Source organism: Ascaphus truei, chromosome 8, assembly GCF_040206685.1.
Source record: "Ascaphus truei isolate aAscTru1 chromosome 8, aAscTru1.hap1, whole genome shotgun sequence".
Classification (NCBI taxonomy): Eukaryota; Metazoa; Chordata; class Amphibia; order Anura; family Ascaphidae; genus Ascaphus; species Ascaphus truei.
The window spans coordinates 54,256,714-54,282,968 of record NC_134490.1 but is presented as its reverse complement, the minus strand read 5'-3'; the positions used below and the strand labels follow the sequence as shown (position 1 = coordinate 54,282,968).

Below are 26,255 nucleotides of genomic sequence, written 5' to 3'. Positions count from 1 at the left end.
GAGACGCCTCGTGAATGTGCGGGGCCGCGCTGCTTCCGGTCCGTTTCCTAGCGCCTGCGGGTACCTGGCCTGACAGGTGGACGTGACAGCCGGTGCTCGATATGATCGGGTCCCGGGAGGCTGCGGCCCAGGAGCGGTGAGAGAGCCGCAGATATGGAGGTGGAGAGCATGGAGGAAGAGGCCGCTGCGCTCCTACAGGATCCCAACCACAACAACTGGGAGCTGAGGCCCGAGTCTCCCGGGCTCCCGGCACCGGCAGTCCCAGCTCCCCCGAGCCCGGACTCCCCCGACACAGGGTACAGCTGCAGGAAGCGCTGCGACACTCCCCCCGGCAAAGCCCTGCTGGGCATCAGCAGCAACACCTCCAAATTCCGTGAGTGTCCTGTTAAACGGGGACAGAGAGCCACAGACAGCCTGGCCCCACGGGGACAGAGAGCCACAGACAGCCTGGCCCCACGGGGACAGAGCGCCACGGGCAGCCTGGCCCCACGGGGACAGAGCGCCACGGGCAGCCTGGCCCCACGGGGACAGAGCGCCACAGGCAGCCTGGCCCCACAGGGACAGTGCCACGGGCAGCCTGGCCCCACGGGGAGAAAGCGCCACGGGCAGCCTGGTCCCACGGGGACAGAGCGCCACAGGCAGCCTGGCCCCACAGGGACAGCGCCACGGGCAGCCTGGCCCCACGGGGAGAGAGCGCCACGGGCAGCCTGGCCCCACGGGGAGAGAGCGCCACGGGCAGCCTGGCCCCACGGGGAGAGAGCGCCACGGGCAGCCTGGCCCCACGGGGAGAGAGCGCCACGGGCAGCCTGGCCCCAAGGGGACAGAGCGCCACGGGCAGCCTGGCCCCACGGGGACAGAGCGCCACGGGCAGCCCGGCCCCACGGGGACAGAGCGCCACGGGCAGCCCGGCCCCACGGGGACAGAGCGCCACGGGCAGCCCGGCCCCACGGGGACAGAGCGCCACGGGCAGCCCGGCCCCACGGGGACAGAGCGCCACGGGCAGCCCGGCCCCACGGGGACAGAGCGCCACGGGCAGCCCGGCACCACGGGGACAGAGCGCCACGGGCAGCCCGGCCCCACGGGGACAGAGCGCCACGGGCAGCCCGGCCCCACGGGGACAGAGCGCCACGGGCAGCCCGGCCCCACGGGGACAGAGCGCCACGGGCAGCCCGGCCCCACGGGGACAGAGCGCCACGGGCAGCCCGGCCCCACGGGGACAGAGCGCCACGGGCTGCCCGGCCCCACGGGGACAGAGCGTCACGGGCAGCCCGGCCCCACGGGGACAGAGCGTCATGGGCAGCCTGGCCCTACGGGGACAGAGCGCCACGGGCAGCCTGTCCCCACGTGCCTTTGTGTAGACAGAAATCACCTACCAGGGCATAGATACATGGACATCTGTTGTGCTGGGCACAGAGGAAAGCCAGCCGAAGTCCTGGCAGGGCACAGAGCTAAACATCATTCCACCTTTGGCAAAAAAGAGAGCCCTAGTGATTGTGGCAGAAAGTCACCCCTTAATCATGCAGCCCATGTGCATGGAGAACCCATACGCCGTATGCTTTGACCACCAACACAAGCATATAGCCTGTAAAATCTCTCTCCCTCCCATGTGAGTGGATTTATTGCCTTTCCATCTCATCCCAGGCTATGTTTAAAGCAGCATGCATTGGCTTAAGGGTTTTCCATGTAATGTGGGCTTGAGACAAAAGGTGGCATTGTGTGCTCATTTGCATGCCATTTCCCAGAATCCCTTGCTGCAGTGGAAGCACTGTATGCTAGGTGATAATGGTGAAAAGCAGGGTTGCAGACCTGTCTGACGTGAATGTGCACACACACTATAGTGGGTAAAAAGAATTACACAAAACCCTCCACCGTATAGCAAATGAAAATATTACTGTGTGCTCATTTGCATGTCTTAGACAGGTCTGATATATAGCATAGCACATGTACACGTGCAGAAGCAGATTGCCATTTGTAATCTCAATTGGCAGAACATTCTGAACATCATGTCTGTGATCACTTCAGTTACCATAAAACAATACAGTGTAAACAATACAATACCTGTATGGCACCCAAAGCACTCGCCAGAATCGCCTCCAGGACAGAGCACCTGTAAGTCACTGAGCTATATTCCTACTTGTGAGCAGTTCCTAAGATCGCACTACGCACCTACCCATCAGCTGCTAGCATTTACAGCCAAGTTTGCAGCTACAACACTGAACAGCAGACACCAGTTCACTTTCTTATTGAATGTTTTTTCTTCCTTCCTAGTAATGAATGTCATCACAGTAGATGACTACAGGAGCACATATTGGCCCAAGCTGGACAGTGCCATAGATCAGCTTTTAACTCAGAGTCCTGGTGACTATATACCAATATCTTATGAACAAATATACAGGTAATGTTTTGTCTGTGCTCTGCAATACTAGCAGAAGGATCTTTCTGTGTATGTGAGGGAATGGTTGCATGTGCATATGTGTATGTAATTCATCTTTTGTAACTTTGTAGTAGAAAGTCTAAGTGGTTAAGGAGAAAATGGAAAAACAAGTGGAAACTTTATGTATGGTTTTCTTTTGAGACCAACATAAAATCATTTAATTACATTGTATTAAAGCTTCAGAGAATTACCTCCCCCCCCCTTATTATGTAGTGACCTACATTACACAAAAGGATTATTTACAACAACATCAGATAATCATTTTTTATGTAGGTTTTGTAAAGACTATGAGCATGGAAGTGGTCCTATAAACATCAAAGAAAACTCCACTTTTTAGTGCTTTGTTAGTGTCCTTTATATAATGGGATTTAAACAATGTATAATAACACTGACCTTTTCATGTCTCCGTGGTAGTAATCAGATACTGCTGAAGTGGAGTGTGGGGACTTTTCAAATGATAACTAACCTAAGCTCGTACAGGCATACCCTGCATTAACGTACGCAATGGGTCCAGAGCATGTATGTAAAGCGAAAATGTACTTAAAGTGAAGCACTACCTTTTTTCCACTTATCGATGCATGTACTGTACTGCAATCATCATATACGTGCATAACTGATGTAAATAACGCATTTGTAACAGGCTCTATAGTCTCCCCGCTTGCGCACAGCTTCGGTACAGGTAGGAAGCCAGTATTGCTGTTCAGGACGTGCTGACGGACGCATGCGCGAGCTGCCGTTTGCCTATTGGGCGATATGTCCTTACTCGTGAGTGTCCTTAAACCGGGGTATGTCTGTATTGTATTTTTGAGTGATGTTACACTTCTTCTGTTTTCTTTCTTCAGTTGTGTGTATAAATGTGTGTGCCAGCAACACTCGGAACAGATGTACAGTGACCTGATGCGAAAGATAACCAGCCATTTAGAGCGAGTGTCCCAGGAGCTACAGGTAAGGCAGAGCAGAACATCTCAAACCCGTCAGTACTGGCTAAACAAAATATTAATTATCCAGGGATTTTCCATAAATAGTGCTTCAAAATAATGACACTATATTAAAAAAGACAAAGACATCTTCAGTGCCACAGAGGCCTTCAAATCGTATCAACTGCTGGTGGTTTTGGCACCAAAAGGGTCGAATTAAATAGAGTAAGGGCCTTCTCCAATCAGTGTCTCAATTCCTTAATTGCCCCTGCATCCACTTTCACTCCATTTGCTTGCACTTCTTTGCATTTTCTGTCACCAATGCTTTTACCTTTCTCTTTACTCTTGCTCACCTTTTCTGTGCCTCTCCAATGTTCCCCATTTCTTTTACCTCTTATTCTCTGTGGCCTGCTTAAGGTCCTCAGCATTATGGGGGAGCAACTTTTGCAGCAGTCACAGAACTGTCGCGGTCTTCTTATTACACGGTACCTCCCCCAGTTTTGTTCTGTTGTTGCAGCCAGCAGGCCACACAAAAAGTTTAAAATGCTGCTCCTGTGGGGAGGTAGCACAGGAACAATGTTACATTGGCAAACTGGCGACCAAAAATGTTGTGACCCGTGTAAGGTTTACATTTTTAAATGTATGGTTTTTAAAGAAGGGGGAAGGAGCGGCTCAGTGAATAAAGACACTGACTCTGATAAACATGACACTTAGTTTGAAGCAGGGGAGCCTGGTTCAAATCTCGGTGTCAGCTCCTCGTGACCTTGGGCAAGTCACTTTATCTCCCTGTGCCTCAGGCACCAAAATCACAGATTGTAAGCTCACCTGGGCAGGGGCTGTGTAACAATCCTATGTGCTGCGTACTGCGCACTATACTGTAATAGTTATTATTATATATTGGGGTGAATGTCACGTTTACCCTAGTACTGTCAGCTCCTACTTTCACCACAGTGAGTATCTCATTCCATGTGCTACTCATCTCCTGCAGCATCTAATTAAATGTGTTAATCCTAAACCATCTTTACCATTTCAATTTACATTGAATGAATACTTTATAAGATTATTTCGGGATTTTCACTGCTACAATATTGTGTCATAGTAATGTAAGGATAGTTGCATCCCTATCTTTTATGATAGAAAGGGGCTTCACTTTGGGGGGGTATAAAGGCTCAGGTTTGCAGGGCTCAAGTTCCCGATCAAACCATCCTCTGTTCTCTAAGCATCACATGGTATCTGTGAGTAAGGATCCTTTCCCTGCTACTGTTTCCACGACCCAGCGATGTGTTGCAGGGTGTGTGCTGGTATATTGCCAGCTGCTTAGGTGTAGTAACATTTTGCAAGAGCGGCTCACACCCAGACATGTTGCTTGGTTTTTGGTAATTATCATGATTGGCCTTGAACAAGAGCAGCAAACACCCAGTACACAGTGCTGTACATGTAATGACTGCCGATTTTTATTGTTTTTACAGCCTACAATGAGGAAGACGCTGAGTTTTTAGGCTCCTCGTCTGTTTTAATTGAGTGATACAATATATTCATTGCTGATTGGTCCAGAAATTAACATTATCAGAACAGATGAGTACAGGAGAGAGTGATAGACCAAGCAGTTCAATGCCGTAGATAAGATTTCATCTTGATCCAGTTGCCTGAATTCCCACAGCACTGAAATAACTGAGGGGTTGTTTTATCTGTGGCCAGAAGCGCAGGCAGATGCATTTGTGTGTGTTTGACATGTGCTAATGTTTGTGTGTTTTTAAAGTTCCTTATCTTTATAGCATTTATATTGTTGGCTGACTCCCAGAGGCCCTGAGTGTCCCAGTTTACAGCCAGGGTAGGGGACCTGGTGATGGGTGAATATGTAATTTGGTTTCACTGTGGGTCCAGAGGCACCAACATGAGACCCTGAGACTTTAGGAGCCTGTGGGCCTAAGGCCACGTAGATAGGACAAGCCGCGCTGAGCCCCTGCATCCTCAATGAGGATGTCTCTAGAGGGGGCTCACGCGAGCATCCGCAGGCGTGCTGAGGAGTTGGATTTTTCAGCCGACAGCCAAGCTGTTTTTCAGCGCGCTGTCGGCTGAAAACATCCAATCGGCGCCGTGACGTTGACGTCGGTGCGTCGTGGGCGATTGGCCCAGCGACGTCACTGCCCCGCCTCCCTCTGCCTCCCCCCGCCTCCCGATCGTGCACGCTGGCTCGCCTGCATGTGCATAGAATCGCACAGAATTCAGCAGGCGAGCCTCGGCGTCAGCGCGGCTCCAAACTGCTCCCCCCTCTATGGACGCGATATGCGGTCTGTAGGGAGCGGGAGGTGGGAGGGGGGGGCGTAGCTTGAGAGGAGTGACCCGCTACTCCCCTTCCCCCTCCCCCCCCCTCCCTCTACGGGCTCGGGCTGCAGAAAGGAGCTGCTGCGGGCTGCTGTAAGGTAAGCAGCTCCCTCCCCCTTCTGCCACAAAACACACACACACACTACCTTGAGTAGGAAGCTGCCTGATGACAGCTCCCGCTCCCGCCCCCGCCGCTGATTGGCTCATCAGCGCACCACGTGACACGTCACCGCTCGGGATCACAATTTTCTTGAATCCCCTGCCGGCTGACGCGTCACAGTGCGTAGTGAGCCGTCAGCGAGGGGGGACTGGGACCAGCTCGGGAGGATTCCCCTGCTGGTAGGGAACGCTCACGCGGCCGTCCGCGCCGACAGGCGCAGTGGGTCCCAGCCCTTGTACTGCGGTGTAGCTGCAAAGGAGAAAGTGACCTAGTGGTAAAACCAATGACCAGGTTTAAGATCCAGTGACATCACTCTTTGTGCCATTGACCACTTTAAGTGCCGTTTGCCTCAGGCACGGCACAAATGATATGAGAGAAACACAGTTGCCAAAATTTCTATTAAATAACTGGCCATGCACTTCTTTATCCCAGGATGTGCTGTAAATCTGTGTAATACGGCAGGCTTAATCTTATCGGGGTCCATGTTAAATGGACATGAAGCGAAAGATGACACTGTGTGCTCATTTACATGTCATTTCCCAGAATCCCTGGCTGCAGTAGAAGCGCTGTATGCTAGGAGAGAATGATGAAAAGAGTTGCAGACCTGTCTGAGAGGTGAATGATCACAAGGGGTATTTCTATTAAATAACTAAAATTGATGCATGGTAAAAAAATGTTTTCTCCCTTGGTGGGCTTTTTACTAAACGCATCCTCCTGACCTTTTCTTATATCAGTTTATGACTTTTCTATATCTCCCCCCCAACCCCCCTGTAATCATGCTGTCATTGTCTTCTCATAGACTGTTCTGTAATGCAAGCTTTGCTGACTCAACTATGGACAGCAAGTCGGGGTTTCCGCTTTAAATTCTGCTCACAGGGCACATTTTATGTTGAAATAAAAGGCTGCTCACACACGAGAGAGGACAGCAGCAGTGGATGGCTGTCTGAGCTGTTATTTATATGAATCTGTCACAGTGCTATTCCAAAGTATTGTCTGGTTTTGGAATATATCTTTATATCTATCTCAGTGAGATTCCCCTAAAACCAGACACTACTTTTTTTTTTATATAGATAGATATATAGATCTATCATCATTTTTTTGAAAAGACAGACGTGTGTAGGTTTGTAAATGTAAAGAAAGTGCACTGCAGTAGTTATGCCCGTGTGTGTACACTGTACTGACACACTTGAACCATCGTCTAGAAGGGATGTGCCTCCTAGGACCAAGATGAATTAATACCAGTCACATGGGTTCACGGGTTTAACCAATCTGACCAGTATTTTTTAATGTCTATAGTAAACCAATGCTTTACAATGTTTGAACAATCTTTACCGAATCTCTCTTGCAATGACTATTTGTAGACTTGGTGTATCCACAGGTAAATTGTTGATCCTAACTTTGTTTTCCCCCCTTTTTATATTTGTTGTTTTTGTTTAAATTCATTTAGCCGTCCTCATTAGCCACAGAGATAATGGGAGGAGAATAGAAATCACCAGATAGGATTAGACAGGACACAAAGAAAATAGAAACATATTCATTTTTACACACGCAAAAGTAAATCCTTTACTGTACGGGTAATTGGATCTTTCTAAAGGAGTCAATTTACATTGATAAGTTGTTTCAAAGACTACCCACTATGTCCGACTGACCCTTTGCATGATGTCCTCCCCTCTTCAGTGTCTTTGATGTGTTGTGCTTCTATTCGGCCTGCAGAGGACATTCTATAGCAGGGCTGGCCAACTCCAATCCTCAAGGGCCACCAACAGGCCAGGTTTTCTGGATATCCCAGTCTCCGCACATGTGGCTCAGTCTTTGACTGAGCCACTGATTAAGCCACCTGTGCTGAAGCAGGTATATCCAGAAAACCTGACCTGTTGGTGGCCATTGAGGACTTTTATTTGACTGATTTACATGTTAATTTCACACCAGCTATGCATTTTAATGTTGGTCAAAACTTTTTCGCATTAAGAGTGCTGCAAAGTAGCTGCAGGGAACTGAAACCCGACTGTGTGTGTGCTGCTTTCATACCAGTGCCGAAAATAGTTTCTCGATAACATGAGAACCTTCGCAGTGATTGATTCTGTTAATAAGAACACTTTTGTGTGCGATTGGGCATTTGCTTGTTAAGTTAATATAGTACAGCACTGTGGCCTCAATCATTGTGTGTTCACAACTGCAGCTTAAGTATCCAGCGTACGCTCTTATCTCAGCCAGTGAATAGATTGCCATCATATCAGCTCGTCTCAGCAGTCCGATGGAATGGAGTTCCACAACCTAATGTACACGGCTGCTATTCATCAACTTCTGTAAGGGAATTCGGACCAATCATAAAGGGTATTTTCCATGTAACAGACACAATATGTTATATATGTAATTGACTTCCCTAGAAAGTAGTAACAAAGGAGGACAGGGAGTAGGGGGTATGATACCTTTTTATTGGACCAACAAGTAGTTGATTGATTATGTTACAAGGTTTCGAACCTCTCAGAGTCCTACCCTGAGAGGTTCGACAGCTTGTAACATATCATACTTGTTGGTCCAATAAAAGGCATCATATCCTCTACTCCCTGTCCTCCTTTGTTACTACATGGAAGACAGGATCAACAAGGCGACCCACCCTTCTTTGCCTAGAAAGTAGATGAACTTGGTTTGATTTCCAGCATTAGATAGTTGTGATCCTATTCCTCAGTTACCTGCCATTAGATAGTAAGCTCTGTGTGCAAGGGGTTCAGCTTGACAAATTCTATGCAAGAATACAATCTTCTTGTGTGTCCCACCAAGTCAGTCTCTCCATGTGCACCAATCGCCCAACTCATTGCGTTACCTTCTTGTTTTATTCAGGCCTGTCCTCCTGCTCATTATATTGAAAGGTTTAACGTGGCGCTGGGGCAGTACATGGGAGCATTACACAGCATTGTCCCTCTCTTTATCTATATGGTAAGTGCCCCCTTTACATGACTGGATATCTACTTCTCTTCAGATCATGTTTTTATTCTCTGCTATATGAATCAGTAGGAGGCATGTTGCGTTATGTAAACACCGTATCCAGTGTCTTTATCTGTGACCAATAAACCTTGGATAACCTTGACAGGAGGGACAGCGAGTGCTACAAATGCCTTTCCCAAGGTCAGAATGGTCATGTTTTCAAGGTGTTGCAATCGTCCTTGGCAATGGGAACATTACTCCTCCAGTAGCCTTTCTTGTAGATACTTTTCTTGGCTAAATATGTTTATTTGCCTCTTTTTAATTTTGTATTTATTGGGTATTGTGGTGGAGCTTCTTTTAGAGCAGCGGTGCGCAAACTTTTTGAGCTGCGGCCCCCTTCCTGGTAGCCGCAGCATTCGCGCCCCCCCGTCTCCCAATGTCTCTGTGTCAAATGACGCCGCGGGTCATGTGACGTCACGTGACCCCACCACGTCATTTCACGCGCGTTGCCGTGGCGACGCGTGATGTCACTTGAATTGGCGCCGCGTCGCCGAAGACCCGGCGGGCAGCAGGTAAGTGAGCTACAGAGGCCTCACGCCTCCCCCGACATTTAATTTAAATGCCGTGGGGAAGAGCGCGGGTCCTCTGTAACCGCCCGCACCCCCCCTAGAAATTCTCCTGCCCCCCAGTTTGCGCACCGCTGTTTGGGAACACCGTATTTGTGTTGGAAGTGAGAAGACACACAAGCCTGTCCTGAGACATGGAGGGGGATGCGAGTGGCGTTTATGAAGCCATCGTGGCATCTACTCTACATATCATTTTTGTTGATAATTTTTACTGTTTTTAAATCTTGGCTTTTTTAATTTTTAAATTTTTTTTACTTGAGCTGTTTTATCACTTGCACACATTTATTACATCAGGTATGTGTGTGTCTATACTAGGGGTAGGCAACTCCAGGTCAGGTTTTCAGGATATCCCTGCTTCAACACAGGTGTCGCAGTCCTTCGACTGGAGCTGCACACTCCTGGTGTGTATAAGTGTATGTGTGTATATAGAAAACGGAAACAGTAGTGTTAGTCCAGTTACGATACTGCAGAATAAATGAGTACTTCAGTATTAGGTGATACCTTTTTTATTTGGACTAACAATTTGTCATTGGACTACCTTTCGAGAGTTCTCCGCTCTTCCTCAGGTCGGCAATACTGGTTTACAAAGAAATCTATGGCAAAAACAGAGGTTAGGAAAGCACAAAACAAAAAAACACATGTAGGTGAGGTGAGAAAGGGATGTCTGAAGATATTGGAAGGGTATAAAACGGTGACAAGGAACAGCATGGGGGGGGGGGGGGGTGGATATGAACTTTGGCAGAGAGGCAGGCAGGATAATTACAAACAATTCTGATAGTGTGTGATAAACCCCATATCCGCATTAAGTCCTCTTTTTTTGGTGTCAAAGAGTCTTATCATTCTGAGCTCAAATGTTTTCTGTTCTTGGGTGCGTTTGAACATTCCATTGAGGATTTTGATTTTTAAATCATTTATGGAATGATCTGGTTGTGAGAAATGATGTCCCACAGGTGAGCAGTATCTTCCTTATTCGTGGTGGAGTATAGAGTGTCTGTGCATATTCATTCTGCCTTGAGGTTTTGGGCTGGTTTCCCCAATGTAGCATCCTTGGTCACATTTGTTGCATTGAATCATATACACCACGTTCCTGGATGTGCAGCTGTATGATCCTTTAACATTGAGTGTTCTTTTGTTGTGACTGGCTGTGGGGTCTTGGCATATATGTTTGCAGAGTTTGCAACGTGCGTTGTTGCATGGTTTTGTGCCATTATCAGTGTCTTTAAGTTCGTTATGAAGTTTTCTATTGACTAATTTCTGTTTGAGGTTTGGTGGTTGCCAGAACACAAGAATGTGAGGTTTGGGGAAGATTTCTTTTAACGTCACATCCTCTGCCAGCATGGTTTGCAGATCTATGATTATTTTTCGTATTCCCTCTAGGGTTGGGTTGTCTGTGGCCACTAGTGGTATGCGTGTGGTGGGTTCTTTCTGTTTGTTTTGTAGCAGGTGTGAGAGAGAGATTTCTTATGCAGAGCTGAAAACACAATGATTCTGTATACAATTATTTTTTGTGCCTTGGTGCAGACTTGGTATTCTCTCTTTAAAGCAGCAGTCTGTGCTGATCGCCATCTTATTTTTAATTTTTTTTATGCATTCCATTTGATGTTTAGGTTTTAGTGATTCTTTTCCATCACGGTTTTCATTTTTTACATTGGATACTGCCTTCAGGAGATGTATGCAGAAGTGTCCCGGAAGGTTAAAATGGAGCTCTCCTCAGAGCCCATTGTTCGTTTAAAGCTTGCCATGGTAACCTCGGAAGCTAGAGATTAAAAAAAATAATGGGTTAAAAATAATGATTTTCTCAAAGAGCAGGACAGATGGTGACCATTATACAAGTTAAACTGATATAAGCTGCTGCTGAGTCACTAGTTCACTAGAGTCAATTCTTTCTGCCCTGTCAGTTCTCCTACCCAGCTGTCTGTACAAGGGGTAGCCAACTCCAGTCCTCAAGAGCTACCGACAGGTCAGGTTTTCAGGATATCCCTGCTTCAGCACAGGTGTCTACATCGGTGCCTGCTTCAGCACAGGTGGCTGTCGACAGAGCTACCTCTGCTGAAGTAGGGATATCCTGTAAACCTGACCTGTTGGTAACTCATGAGGACTGTAGTTGGCTACCCCTGGTCCATACTCTGAGCTAGCTCCATCTCAATTCGTTCCCCCCCCTCTCATCCCAGCTTCTATTATCTGATATGTCTCCCTCTACTTCTCCATCTCTCTTCCCCTCCCCATGTACGGTGAAGTATATGCTGCTGATTGCCTCATCAGCACAGCTAAGAAAAGCCCCCCCCCCCCCCCTGCCGTGCCCGCTTTGCAGACCAGCAGGAGGTGGCTGCTCTCGCAGGCTCTGCAGTCCGTGCTTACAGGGTTCTGCAGCCAGTCACCGTTCTTGGTCTGAAACTTGTTTACCGTTTGTGTGTTTTCAGAATAAGTTTTACATAGAAACCAAGCTTAACAGAGACTTGAAAGATGACCTAATTAAGCTGTTTACGGACCATGTGGCAGAGAAGCACATTTATAGCCTAATGCGTGAGTACATTAACCTGTCTGTTCTAAATGCGCAGAAAATATAGAAGTATATTTATTATAATACTTGGCTTGAAACGGCCTTGTCCACGCAGAGAAGGGGTTAATTAAAGAGGCAGTCCCACATAGCAGGCACGAAATTACAAACAACTTGTTCATTTGTACCTGGTTCCTTAGAGTCAATCTCTAAGCCAACAATATGGCGTATTGGCTCCCAGTGTAACGATGGATATGTTTCTGTTGTGTTTCCGGCCCTTTAATTCCAACCTTGTCTGAGTACAGCAAATAAGTCCCACTTGTGAGCAAATTCACAGGTCTCGGACAGGTCTGCAACCCTGTCTTTCCCCATTATCTCTTAGCATACAGCGCTTGCACTGCCGCCAGGGATTCTGGGTAATGACATGCAAATGAGCACACAGTGTCACCTTTTACTTCATGTCTTTTTTTTAACATGGGACCCCTATAAACTTACGCCTGCCGCATTACACAGCTTTTCAGCACAGCCTGGGTTAAAGAAGTGCAGAGCCAGTAACTCTACTCACAGACAGCTATTTACACCTTTTGGGTCTCTTCAGTGTGAACCTGATTATACCGTCTATGACGATTGAAGCGGGGAATAGGTTTCAACCACACATTTATGTAAGTTATGAAGAGACCAAAAAGGTCAAACCTGTTGTCTGTGAGTAGGTTTCTGTAACCCAGGCTGTGCTAAATAACTGTGTGATGCGGCAGGCATAAGATTATAGGGGCCCCATGTTAAAGTGGACATGAAGCAAAAGGTGATGCTCGTGTGCCCATTTGCATGTAATTTCCCAGAATTCCTTGCTGTAATGGAAGCTAAGAGGTGATGGGGAAGTGCTCACAGGTGATATATTTATTTGCTGTACGCGTGGGGTTTCTGTCACTTTTTCACCCAGCATAACTTTTATATAACGTGTGGTTTAATCCGTGCCTGGGACACGGTGTACTTCCTGTCTGCCTTTTTGGCGGATAATGCCGGCATCATTGGTTTAAACTAAACAACGAAGGGGAAGGCGGTCTTGGTGAACAATTTTACATGCCTATACAACCGTTTACAAACAGTCTTATCACAAAAGAGATTAGGTAAAGACCCTGAGGAGCGAGCACAAGATCGCGAGGTGCGGGAAGGGCTGTGGCACTCTTGTACCGTGGCCTCTCCCGCACTTATGCCACTACCATTAGTTCACATTGTTCCAGGGAGCACCTTTGAGAGCTACTTCATAGCATCATCGCTGCTGCAGAGTTTATGCTACATGGTATAGTGCAGGGGGTGGCCAACTCCAGTCCTCAAGGGCCACTGACATGTCATGTTTTCAGATTATCCCTGCTTCAGCACAGGTGGTTCAATCAGTGAGTCAGTTGAAGACTACTTCGGCACAGGTGGCTCAATCAGTCCCAGCCTCGGCACAGGTGGCTCAATCAGTTGCAGCTTCAGCACAGGTGGCTCAATCAGTGGCTCAGTCTTTGACTGAGCCACTGATTGAGCCACCTGTGCTGAAGCAGGGATATCCTGAAAACATGACCTATCGGCGGCCCTTGAGGACTGGAGTTGGCCGCCCCTGGGACAGTGCCTCCTCTCGCTATTCTATATGGACCCTATCCAGCAAGCTTCCTAGCCTTCTGTTTCTTTTCTTGCAGAAGCATTTAACGGGCTTGTGTAGTATTTCAATGACTTTAAAGAAAGAGAAACACATATGTGAGATATTTACTGTGTTGAGGGTTGAATGTCTCTAAGGAAAGTTGTTTCAAATATTATAAACTATGTCCCAAGTTGATCTCTAGCACATGCTACAGTGGCCTGTGGAGCACATGCATGCAATGTTATACTCGGTAACTTCTGCTAAACCTGCACATTAAAGCAGCAATCCAAGCAGCAATCCCCCCGTGAATATGTGCATCAATACAATCCACACAATAATCAGTTATTAGCGAAGTTGCTGATCGGTGAAGATTCGGCTCAGGGGCTCACTAAATGGCTGTCAGTGCAGCAGAAGAGGACCAAAGATGCAAAGTTCTGTGGGGCGGATCATGTGACCAGGCAGTCACTAGATACAATTGGTGCACTGCTAGAGAGAGGGCAGGGCTAAAAAAAGGGGTGTGCTAGAGCCAGAGGAAGGGGATGTGACTTTGTAAATGATTGCTATTGAAACAAAAATGCTTGTTACATTAAAAATGTAATTCAGAGTTTATTTACATTTTTTTTTAAAAAGTATTTTCTCATACTACAGAACTGATTTATTTAAAACAAAAAAACAAAAAAAACCGTATTATATTGCGTTGTCTGCCACTTTCAGCTTTCTCCCCCCCCCCCCCCATCTGTTCTACTTACAGCTTTGTTATTGGAAGCCCAGTCAACGCCTTTTCAGATTACCCCCTCGACCATGGCAAGCATTGTGAAGGGCCTGTACACTCTGAGACCAGGTAAATGCCCGTCTCTCACACTGGCAGAGGCAAAACTAAGGCCGGGCGAGCGGGGCCCATGGGGCGCAGCCTGACGGGGATGGGGTGGGGCGCAGAATTCTGTTTTGGGGATATATTCTCAAAGCTCCAATTGCCATTCCGTGCAATCTGACTTGGAAGCCCTATTCACTTCAATGGGTCAGATCACACAGAGCGGCGGTCATCGAGCTTTGAGAATATGGTTTTGGGGAGGAGGAGGGGCAACAATTGGTGAAACTTGCCCTGGGTGCAAAAATACCTAGTTCTGCCTTGGCACACTGGCATGAGAGAGACATAGATATGAGGTAAATGAGCAGCACTCGCATGCAAATCACAGTGACGGACTCCCCCTCTCTGCAGTGTATCTCTCCCTATAAAGCACACTATAATAGGTAGCTGTAATTAAGAAAGCAGAAAGATGGGCTGCTTCAAGATGCTATTCCACAAGTTCAACGACCTTAACATGTTGTGGATGGGATCATTTGGTTTATTTTAAATTAGACGTTTTTTTTTTTAACTTCCATCATTGTCTAAGAGCTGAGCAGGGCAGCAGTATGCTGATCCTGTCATCCTGCATTGCAGGGGTGGCCAACTCCAATCCTCAAGGGCCACCAACAGGTCAGGTTTTCAGGATATCCCTGCTTCAGCAAAGGTGGCTCAATCAGGAGCTAAGTCTTCAACTGAGCCCCTGATTGAGCCATCTGTGCTGAAGCAGGGACATCCTGCAAACCTGACCTGTTGTTGGCCACTCCTGCTATATTGCTTTGCAGACTCCTCTAGCAGCAAACGTAATGTGTAAGAACATTGTGGTGTAGATGTACATTTTGCATATTGAAGTATGGCGGTCTTCCAAATGATTATTAATGGGCTCCGTAATGAGTTACAGTTTTGGGAACATTTTGTAAAATACCAATTCAAGAATTTGACTTTAATTTATTGCAATTCACTTTTCGGAGAGATGTGGGTGAGTATTTGCACATAACAATGAGTCATTGAGCCGTGTGCTCAGCTTGTAGAAATATGTATGTACTAACTTTACTTTCCGCCTCTCCACCCACGGATGGGTATAGGCGACTTCCACGGAAAACTTCACTTTAAAAAGATCCATGGAAGTTGTTTAGCTGGATATACCTGAGGGGACGCTAGGCCCAAGGGACGACAGAGCCCATTTTTTAGAAACGAGGGGCGCCACGTGAAGGCAGGGTTGTCAATTGATAATCAGGCTCTATATTCACATCAATTATTATTGCCCCCCAGGTGTGTGTGTGTGTATCTCTATCGATATTTATCGTTGTTTCTGTGTGTACATACCAGTCTCATCTCAGCGCCTTCATTAATTATTTCCTGACAGACTGTTACTAATTAAACATGAGTATAAGGCTGAGTCCATAGAGACTTCAGCCGTGCAGCGGCGCGCGGAAGCTGTGGGAAAGCGGGTGCTTTCCCTGGCCTTAGTTCGCGCTGTCCGGGGGCGGGCCAGTGACCGTGTGTGACCGGCCCTGCGCTCCCGTGAGCGCTTAAACTAAAACAAAATTGCCTGCTACGCTTCCGCACGCTTGCTAAAGCCGCTCATTGCGGCTGCAGGGGCTCACTGCCAAGCGTGAGCGCGGTCAGCGCCTAGGCTGCGGGCATGGTCAGCGCTTAAGACAATATCCTTTTCTCCCTCTGTTTTTTCGCTCTCTGCCTCCATGGCGCACATTTTAACACCTTTTACCTTACATTTTTTCTCTGGTCCGTGCCCCCTTATCATTGCTGTCCCAGAGTGGATCCAGCTTGCACCAACACTGTTTTCCAAATTCATCCCCAACATCCTGCCCCCGGCGCTGGAATCTGAGCTCCAGGATTACGCAGCTCGGGACCAGGAACTCCAGCGCGAGCTCATGCAGAATGGATTCACCAGGTCAGTTTCTAAGCCGGTGCTGTAATAACCTATTGCAGCTCGTGCTATGTTCTTGTATGTGTATCTGTGTTGGTGCACCCTGCGAAAAATAATGCAACACCTGGTAAATACTTGGATGTAATTGTTCGTATTTATCTCCAATAATAAAAAGTGCATAGTACACTGCCAGCAGAACATCAAAATACTCTTGTGAGTTATGTGCATGGAAGAGCTGTCCGCTCCTCTTTCATACACCCAGCTTCTATTCTTTTGAAGTAATAGCGCCGCAGACTTGATGAGATGCAAATTAATTCTCCTTTGATAAATGCTTCACAGAAGCTGACAAAGCCAATATCGGCCTATTTTGGCAGGATTATGCATGCTCAGTTTAAATCAAATGGAAGGATTGCTCACCTAACAGCTTCCAGAGCCCACTAGCACGATTAATAGCTTGTCAATGTAGATTGATGCTTATTTCCGTGTAACAGACTTTCTGTCGCTAGATTTTATTATCGTGGAATGAGTTTGACTGAGACACACCCACCCCACTGCACACACACACCGCCCCCCCAACCCCCACACACATACCCTCACTCCCCCTTGCTTGTCCCCCCAAAACCCCCGTGCACACATCCTCACTTCCCCATGCCTCCCCACCACCACCCCTACACACCCCTACACACCCCTACTCACCCCTACTCACCCCTACTCACCCCTACTCACCCCTACTCACCCCTACACACCCCTACACACCCCTACACACCCCTACACACCCCTACACACACACACGACCCCCTCCCCCCGACACACACACACACACACTCGACCCCCTCCCCCCCACACACACACACACGACCCCCACACACACACACGACCCCCCCCACACTCGACCGACCCCACACACTCGACCCCCCCCACACACTCGACCCCCCCACACACTCGACCCCCCCCACACACTCGACCCCCCCCACACACTCGACCCCCCCCCACACACTCGACCCCCCCCCACACACTCGACCTCCTCCCCCCACACACACACACACACACACACTCGACCCCCTCCGCCCCACACACACACACACACACACACTCGACCCCCTCCCCCCCCCCACACACACACACACTCGACCCCCTCCCCCCCCACACACACACACACTCGACCCCCTCCCCCCCCACACACACACACACTCGACCCCCTCCCCCCCCCCCCCACACACACACACACACTCGACCCCCTCCCCCCCACACACACACACTCGACACCCCTGCCCCCCCACTCGACACTTCTGTCACTTTCTCCCTGTTTTGCAACAGTTATTCCCTTCACGCAACCCACTTAGGCTGGGAGCATGGTTCCGCAGACCACGCGAGCTGAGCAAACAGACTGCCTTAAGGCAGTGATCGTGTCCATGCGGCGCGCGGGAGGGGGCGTGCGTTGCCCAAGAAATCAGTTCAAACTGATTTCTTGGCGTGACAGGCCGGTCACGTGAGCGGTTCGCCCAATGAGGGTGAACCAGCTCCATGACACGCCTAGGAACGCCCCCCACGGCCCGTCCACCATGTCCAGGGAAAGCACCCACTTACCTCACAGCCTCCGCGTGGGCGAAGGCTCCATGGCCCCAGCCTTAAGGTGGTAAATGTGTCCCGAGGTCTCCTCCTGCTTCCCCTCTCACACACAGTAACTCTGTTTTAAATCCAAATTGGCGCATTCAGCCTTTGCAGTTGCGAGGACTGGAGCTCTCATTATACGAGGCGGCTCGTCACTTACTAATTTACAGACATATAGCAGTCACTTACTAATTTACAGACATATAGCAGTCACTTACTAATTTACAGACATATAGCAGTCACACTAATTTACAGACATATAGCAGTCACTTACTAATTTACAGACATATAGCAGTCACACACTAATTTACAGACATATAGCAGTCACTTACTAATTTACAGATATATAGCAGTCACTTACTAATTTACAGACATATAGCAGTCACACTAATTTACAGACATATAGCAGTCACTTACTAATTTACAGACATATAGCAGTCACTTACTAATTTACAGACATATAGCAGTCACTTACTAATTTACAGACATATAGCAGTCACACTAATTTACAGACATATAGCAGTCACACTAATTTACAGACATATAGCAGTCACTTACTAATTTACAGACATATAGCAGTCACTTACTAATTTACAGACATATAGCAGTCACACTAATTTACAGACATATAGCAGTCACTTACTAATTTACAGACATATAGCAGTCACTTACTAATTTACAGACATATAGCAGTCACACACTAATTTACAGACATAGCAGTCACTTACTAATTTACAGACATATAGCAGTCACTTACTAATTTACAGACATATAGCAGTCACTTACTAATTTACAGACATATAGCAGTCACTTACTAATTTACAGACATATAGCAGTCACTTACTAATTTACAGACTTATAGCAGTCACTTACTAATTTACAGACATATAGCAGTCACTTACTAATTTACAGACATATAGCAGTCACTTACTAATTTACAGACATATAGCAGTCACTTACTAATTTACAGACATATAGCAGTCACTTACTAATTTACAGACATATAGCAGTCACTTACTAATTTACAGACATATAGCAGTCACTTACTAATTTACAGACATATAGCAGTCACTTACTAATTTACAGACATATAGCAGTCACTTACTAATTTACAGACATATAGCAGTCACACACTAATTTACAGACATATAGCAGTCACTTACTAATTTACAGACATATAGCAGTCACTTACTAATTTACAGACATATAGCAGTCACTTACTAATTTACAGACATATAGCAGTCACTTACTAATTTACAGACATATAGCAGTCACTTACTAATTTACAGACATATAGCAGTCACACACTAATTTACAGACATATAGCAGTCACTTACTAATTTACAGATATATAGCAGTCACTTACTAATTTACAGACATATAGCAGTCACTTACTAATTTACAGACATATAGCAGTCACTTACTAATTTACAGATATATAGCAGTCACTTACTAATTTACAGACATATAGCAGTCACTTACTAATTTACAGACATATAGCAGTCACACTAATTTACAGACATATAGCAGTCACTTACTAATTTACAGACATATAGCAGTCACTTACTAATTTACAGATTTATAGCAGTCACACTAATTTACAGACATATACCAGTCACAGGTAGATGCAAGTTACATGGGCTTTGACATTGGTCCTACTGCTTCTAAGACCATGCTGCCACATCAGTGTAATTGAAGCTTTCTCAGGAAGCCAATCACCTTAAAGGAACTGACTTGTATCTTGTAAAAAATGAATATGAATAAGGTCTCGTCAGGAACAGCGGAGCCAAGCCTATTCGATACTTTCTTACAGTATGTCCATCTTTTTGCCTAATAATGGCATCACAATTACTTTGTGAACAAAAGGACAAAGCTAAGGTACCAATGTTAATGACTATACAATGTATTTGAGTTATAAGCTAATATGCCAAAAATTGTTGAACCATTTGTTTAGCAGGGAAATGTTCAATGTTAAAACCTGATTTTAAAATACTTAAATCACCTTACATTTTGTCAATTTCTGTAAATGTGTCTGCTACATTTAACCCAGGGGTTCTCAACTCCAGTCCTGAAGAACCCCCCCCCCCCTCCCAACAGGTCAGGTTTTCAGGATATCCCTGCTTTAGCACAGGTGGCACTCTGCTTTGTTCACTTTCGTCCTACTGTAGGACGAACGGATCATTTTAAGCTAATAACTTAAAAAATAAAAAAGAATGAAACTGCTGAAGTTTGGAGATACTTGGTTTAACTTCTTCATTAAAAGATCTGCATGTCTCGGGTATCTGGTTCGCTAAATCTATTCTGCAGCAAATCTGCTTCTTGAATGATCGGGACCATATTGCTTTGCTGAAGCTCCTCAGAGGTCTCGATTCGGTTTGGCAGATCCATAGGAACTGGTTTTTATTAATTTTTTTTATTTTAATGAAATGTTTAGTAAATAGTATACTTTTGCTAGTAATACTTTGTATAGCTTCATAGTACTGTTGATTCCCCAGTGCCCTTATTTCAAATGCGTGTATGTCAATATTGGGAAGTGTATAACTGGCGCTATTTATGAATACAATAATACAAAAATAATAAAAAAATGTTTGCATCTCGGCACAAGTGCACTTTTCATTCAACATACAGGGAAACCAACCTACAGACCGCATATATAAAACATATGAAGTGTCGATGTAATTTCTCCGCAGTTCTGTTTGTACAGACGGTGTTGCGGCAGGAGTTTCTTGGTTTCGTTGGGCCACGCAGCTTTTCCCGACATGGGTCTGCGGGATTTCTAGAGGCCATTTTACTTTATTTGATTGACAGGCACTGTTCCTAGATTTGCTGCGATTCAAAGCCAATATCCATCGCTGGTTATCACTAATAATGCAGTGTTTGTGTGAAGCGTTTAGTTTATACAGGTGACAAATAAGAAACCTTAGAACACTAGACCACGGTTGAGTGATGGGCAGTAGCTGTTCTGTGGCAGGGCAGATCGCTCAAAGTTTTAGAAGTAAAATGTTGCTTATTTCAGTTCCTGTTCTAAATTGTCTTCTTTTCCCTCTTCAGAGGTGACCAGTCGCGGAAGAGAGCAGGAGACGAGCTGGCGTACAGTGAGTGACATTCCCACCTGCAGGTGTTTGTGCATAAGTACATAACCCTGCAAGTGTGTCTATTTGGTACAAAGCGGCACACAATGAGCCACGTACACTTACCTGCTTTACTTCATGCTACTGTAATGCCACAAGTGAATTGTATTGGTGTATGACACCCATATGCACACTGTGCCACGACACCACTTTATATTAATATACACACTGTGCCACCAATTCATATACATATGCACACTGTGCCACACCACCACTTTATATTAATATACACACTGTGCCACCAATTCATATTCATATACACTGTGCCACGCCACCACTTTATATTAATATACACACTGTGCCACCAATTCATATTCATATACACTGTGCCACGCCACCACTTTATATTAATATACACACTGTGCCACCAATTCATATTCATATACACACTGTGCCACACAACCACTTTATATCCATATACACGCTGTCACGTCAACACTTTATATCGATATACGCACTGTGCCACACAACCACTTTATATCCATATACACGCTGTCACGTCAACACTTTATATCGATATACGCACTGTGCCACACCACCACTTTATATCGATATACGCACTGTGCCACACCACCACTTTATATCGATATACGCACTGTGCCACGCCACCACTTTATATCGATATACGCACTGTGCCACACCACCACTTTATATCGATATACGCACTGTGCCACGCCACCACTTTATATCGATATACGCACTGTGCCACGCCACCACTTTATACCCATATACCCGCGGTGCATTTCAAATCTATTATAACATTTGAGCGGAAAAAGAACCCTGTAATAGACCATGTTGTTAGTTTGTTTCCTATTTCCCGCAGTCTTGTGCTCACTCCGTTCCCCCGTCTCCTTTTCAGACGGCACCTCCTCCTGCAGCAGCTCTCAGGGCTACAGATAAGACCCCCAGCTCCTCGCTGCCGGCAACCTGACTCCGGCCTCCAGGAGACCTGCACGCGGTGCATGGTCTCTCCTAGACCTCCGTGCTTAACGTGCTGGGAGTGGCGTGTCCTCACCCAGACCCCTCACCCCTCCGGCCACGATGCATAAACCTGCCCAGGCGGAGGCGGACTTTGTTTAGAACAGGAGTGTCCTCCTTGTATTATCATATATATTTTTTTTTTTTTATATGAAACTTGAATTCTTGCTGCTAAACACGGGGGTGATTAACGGAGTGACTGAACATTTTCCTCAGCAGTTTGGTCTTTGTTACCCTTCTCCTGCTGTCCTGGGCATTGCATCTGGCAGAAACTGAAACGGGAAGACCATTGGCGAGCAATCTCTCCGGGCTGCCTCTCCGGCCAGCTGCACTCCTCCCAGCAGAGGAACACTTGCATCCTTCTGCTACGGTGTGTGTGTGAGATCCCTTCCTCAGACCATTATCTTTCCCTTGTATCCCCTTCTGTGGGCAAAGAAGCATCTAAAACACATGTTGCAGGCCCCTTTATCAGAAAAGGGATTGACATTGCCTAAAAGGTATTTTCAAAGGCTTTTTTTTATTTTTTTGCTTTATATTAAAAAAAAGGAAAAACTACCCCGCCCCCCTCCCCCCTCCCCCCAAGAATAGATGTTTTTGAGTATTATTTTTGTGCTTGCAGGAGCTGAGATGCAGTGCATGGAGAATGCAGTGTCAAGGCTGTGTGAATTTGCTTTTCAGGAACCGATCCGTCAGCCCTTAGGTTTCTTTTCTGTGTCAGAATACTCATGTCATATTTATTCTCTGTCTCCTTGCTTTTGAGCAGGTTGTTTATTTTCTTCTTCGCCTTCTCTCCAACTAAGTTGTCTGCTAAAGTTTGCAAGGGATTTGCAGCCACACTTTTTTTTTTTTTTTCCTTATCTTGTTATACCTCTTAATGGACCAAAATGTAAAGTTCTTAAATGTTTTAATGAGCTTTGGGGGCCAAAAAATAGATGTTCAGATAAATTATAATCTATTCCCACACCTCCTCCAAGATAAAAACAGCTAACTTTATACCCACAAGGAAGACAAAAAGCAGTCTGTGACTACAGGTCATTTGAGCAAATTGTGGTAAAATGCTTTGGACCAGGGGTGGCCAACTCCAGTCCAAGGGCCACCAAAAAGTCAGGTTTTTAGGATACCCCTGCTTCCGCACAGGTGGCTCAATCAGTGGCTCAGTCGAAGACTGATCCACTGGTTGAACCATCTGTGCTGACGCCGGGACTGATTGAGCCACCGATGCTTAAGCAGAGACTGATTGAGCCATCTGTGCTGAAGCAGGGGTATCCTGTAAACCTGACCTGTTGGTGGCCCTTGGACTGGAGTTGGCCACCCCTGCTTTGGATAATTAAAAGTTTTTCAAAGGTCATGGAAAAGTGTAGATTCATAGCAGGTTGTAATATGTTTTAATAGGCCAACATAGGAGTTTATTTATAGATGAAATTGTAAGGTACAACTGTCCCGGGACATGTTGCGAACCTGGAAGCTGCGTCTGATCGGAAGTGTGATGCAACGTCCGCAGGTAGCTGGGCGGGCCCTTTACTCTTCATGACCCACCAAGAACAGGTCTTACCTGTGGTCAGTGAGACCTCCCCTCCGCCCCTGTCCATAAGTGCACAGCACCTAGCTACCCGCCCTGCTCCGAGTGTTGGCGTTTGTACCGGCCCGGGGGGTGCTGCCGGCAATGGAGCGCAAATTTACAATAAAATGGAGAACATGGAAATTCTGTCCATTCAGATTAAATATACGGTACCAGCATTGGGGGAGGATTTTTCAGTGGCGTTTAAGTGCTGAGTTTCAGTGCAAAATGTTCAGTGCAATCTCAAATTGTGCTCTTGTTTTTTCACATTGAAAATGAACGGGACGGTATTGTCACTGATTAAATCTTTGGTCCTTATTGTCTCAGTGAAACAAATAAACCTTACACTCCCTCTCTTCCCCCCCTCGTCCTCTTCCCCTCCCCTCGTCCTCTTCCCTCCACTCGTCCTCTTCCCTCCCCCCCCTCGTCCTCTTCCCTCCCCCCCTCGTCCTCTTCCCTCCCCCCCCTCGTCCTCTTCCCTCCCCCCCCTCGTCCTCTTCCCTCCCCCCCTCCCTCCCTCGTCCTCTTCCCCCCCTCCCTCGTCCTCTTCCCTCCCCCCCCCCACCCCTTCCTCATCCTCTTCCCCAGGAGGTTTTCCAAGGATTAGTGCTTTCTCTAAACATGGTTCTTGACTCACTGCTGCGTGTGCTCAGACTGCATTGGAATATTGCACGTTAAAGGGATAAACAGATTTAATATACAGGGCTATGCCAAGAAAAGGTACGGTGTCCACTTTAGAGCTAAATGCTTAGTCCTTTTCCCTACGGGCATTGCAATCAAAACTACATTCAAGTTATAAAGAGAAATAAATAATACCACTAAAATTCAAGCAAATGTGTTCACTATATAATTAAACCCTGAAATAACAATGAGAACTTTCACCGGGGTTTACGTATGGTTTGTGATTAGCATTTGTAATGTGTGTGAAAATGATTCCTCTGCCTAAAGCTGGGGCGGCCACCTCCAGTCCTCAATAGCCACCAACAGGCCAGGTTTTCAGGATATCCCAGCTTCAGCACAGGTGGCTTAAGAGAAGACTCCTTTTTGATGGCTCAATCAGCCCCTGCTTCAGCACAGGTGGCTTAAGCGGAGGCTCCTTTTTGATAGCGCTACCTGTGCTGAAGCAGGGGCTAATTGAGCCATCAGGGATATTCTGAAAACTTGACCTGTTGGTGGCCCTTGAGGACGTGTTGCCCACCCCTGGATTAGGGGTAAAGAGTCCATTTTAAATCAATGTATAAAGGTGCCTTGAGTTACGTGTAACAATTTGGGGGGTGGTTCTAGGTGGAGATGGGGGAGAAGTTGTAGGTGCGACATTATGGGGCGTAACAAAGTTTTCTGTGGATTTTTTTTCTTTGCATCGATTTCTACATTTAATATCATAGAAAATTTTAATTAAAAAAAAAAGGTCGAGTGACATACTGCCAACTTTTTGCTTAATCCCCTTTGTGTTATCGATATAGTGAAACGTGCTCATTTCCCCCCCATTTTCTTTAGGGCTTATAATGTGCTTCCTTAACGCAGACTAGAAACATGAAATGTAATTTAAAGGTGCAGTGCAGATTTACTTGTAAATAATAAATAAATATATATCATTTGGGCTTTTTCCCAAGAGCGGGGTTCTAACTTGGCTCCGATCACTGCATCTTTTGAATCGCTGCTGTAATGTTTCTAATTTAGGGAACAAAACGAAAGCAGGACTGTGCCCTACCCAAAGTGATGATGTACTGCTCGATCCATGATATTTGATGTTTGATTCGGATCCTTGGGTCACAAATCCAGAAGCGGGCGTGACTCCGCCTCCCTTTCTGCCTTTCATCGCCTAGAATCCCTTGCATTTATTGAGGGAGACAGTGCAGGAGAGCAGGAACCTTTCTCAATGCTTTTATTGGGAAGAGCTTCTTTCAGCAAAGAAGCAGGTATGTTTCCAAGGCTTGAGAGAGTCTGGAGTATACCTTCAAACCTTGCTGCTGCTTCTCTCCTGGAATGTACTTCACACAATGAAAGCACGGTACTTTGAAGTGTACTGTGAAGTAAGGCATTATTTCTGTTTGTATTAGATAGTGTTGGATCTTGCACTATCATAGAGGTTTTTTTGCTGCCTCTACACACTGGTCTATCCATATATTTTCATGTTGGCTTAGTATCCTCTCTTCATTGCAACTCGTGTGTGTGTGTGTGTGTGTGTGTGTGTGTGTGTGTGTGTGTGTGTGTGTGTGTGTGTGTGTGTGTGTGTGTGTGTGTGTATATATACACACAATCACTTCCAAGTAATGCACCTTTAAGGATGTGACTTATTCCTCTAGATGGCTTTTGAACCACATTGGTAGATGTTTGGTGCACTTGCTTAAGAATGCACTCAACATGTGTTTGATTTCCACTTTCCCTCTGTCTTGTTGTGGCTGCCCATACAAGCAATGGAGGAGGGGAAAGGGAAATCTCTTTGATCAAGTTACAGGAATAAGCGGGGCTCATAAGAGCACTTTGTAATTTAACCCTTTAACCACGTCTTTGTCAAAGAACTGTTGATATTATACACACAGAATACCTATACACAACAATGTGTACTCCATGAAAATGAAACGGTGTAGTTTTGCCCCCAAAAAGTAGAAACCCCTGCGCAGCATCGCTGAAATGGCCAAAGTTCTAGAGATGGAATCGCTATACTTGACTTGCCTGATGGTACGTTTGGTATCTTTACATAGTTGCTTATTCCTGGTGATAGGTAGGGTGA

General features: G+C 46.3%; 1 protein-coding gene across 3 annotated transcripts; it reads left to right on the top strand.

The window, feature by feature from the left end:
* The first annotated feature begins 5 nt into the window (after positions 1 to 5).
* Positions 6 to 26,043, top strand: CACUL1 (CDK2 associated cullin domain 1). Of its 3 annotated transcripts, none has more exons than XR_012803563.1 (10): positions 6 to 373; positions 2,269 to 2,395; positions 3,277 to 3,379; positions 8,678 to 8,773; positions 11,808 to 11,910; positions 14,260 to 14,349; positions 16,129 to 16,267; positions 20,906 to 20,949; positions 21,845 to 22,333; positions 22,583 to 26,043. XR_012803563.1 is itself a non-coding variant. In XM_075612028.1 (9 exons), the coding sequence occupies exons 1-9, from the start codon at positions 154 to 156 to the stop codon at positions 21,883 to 21,885; spliced, it is 963 nt and encodes a 320-aa protein (XP_075468143.1). In that variant the 5' UTR covers positions 6 to 153; the 3' UTR covers positions 21,886 to 26,043. The 3 variants fall into 3 exon arrangements, 1 of the variants encoding a protein (XP_075468143.1); XR_012803562.1 differs by having other exon boundaries at positions 21,845 to 22,460; XM_075612028.1 differs by having other exon boundaries at positions 21,845 to 26,043.
* Positions 26,044 to 26,255: the final 212 nt, after the last annotated feature.

Excerpts from the sequence above, each read along its gene's own strand:
- CACUL1 (XM_075612028.1), top strand. The coding sequence starts at position 154 with ATGGAGGTGGAGAGCATGGAGGAAGAGGCCGCTGCGCTCCTACAGGAT. Across the intron at positions 2,396-3,276 it reads TCTTATGAACAAATATACAG|TTGTGTGTATAAATGTGTGT; the intron begins GTAATGTTTTGT and ends TTCTTTCTTCAG. Across the intron at positions 8,774-11,807 it reads TCCCTCTCTTTATCTATATG|AATAAGTTTTACATAGAAAC; the intron begins GTAAGTGCCCCC and ends GTGTGTTTTCAG.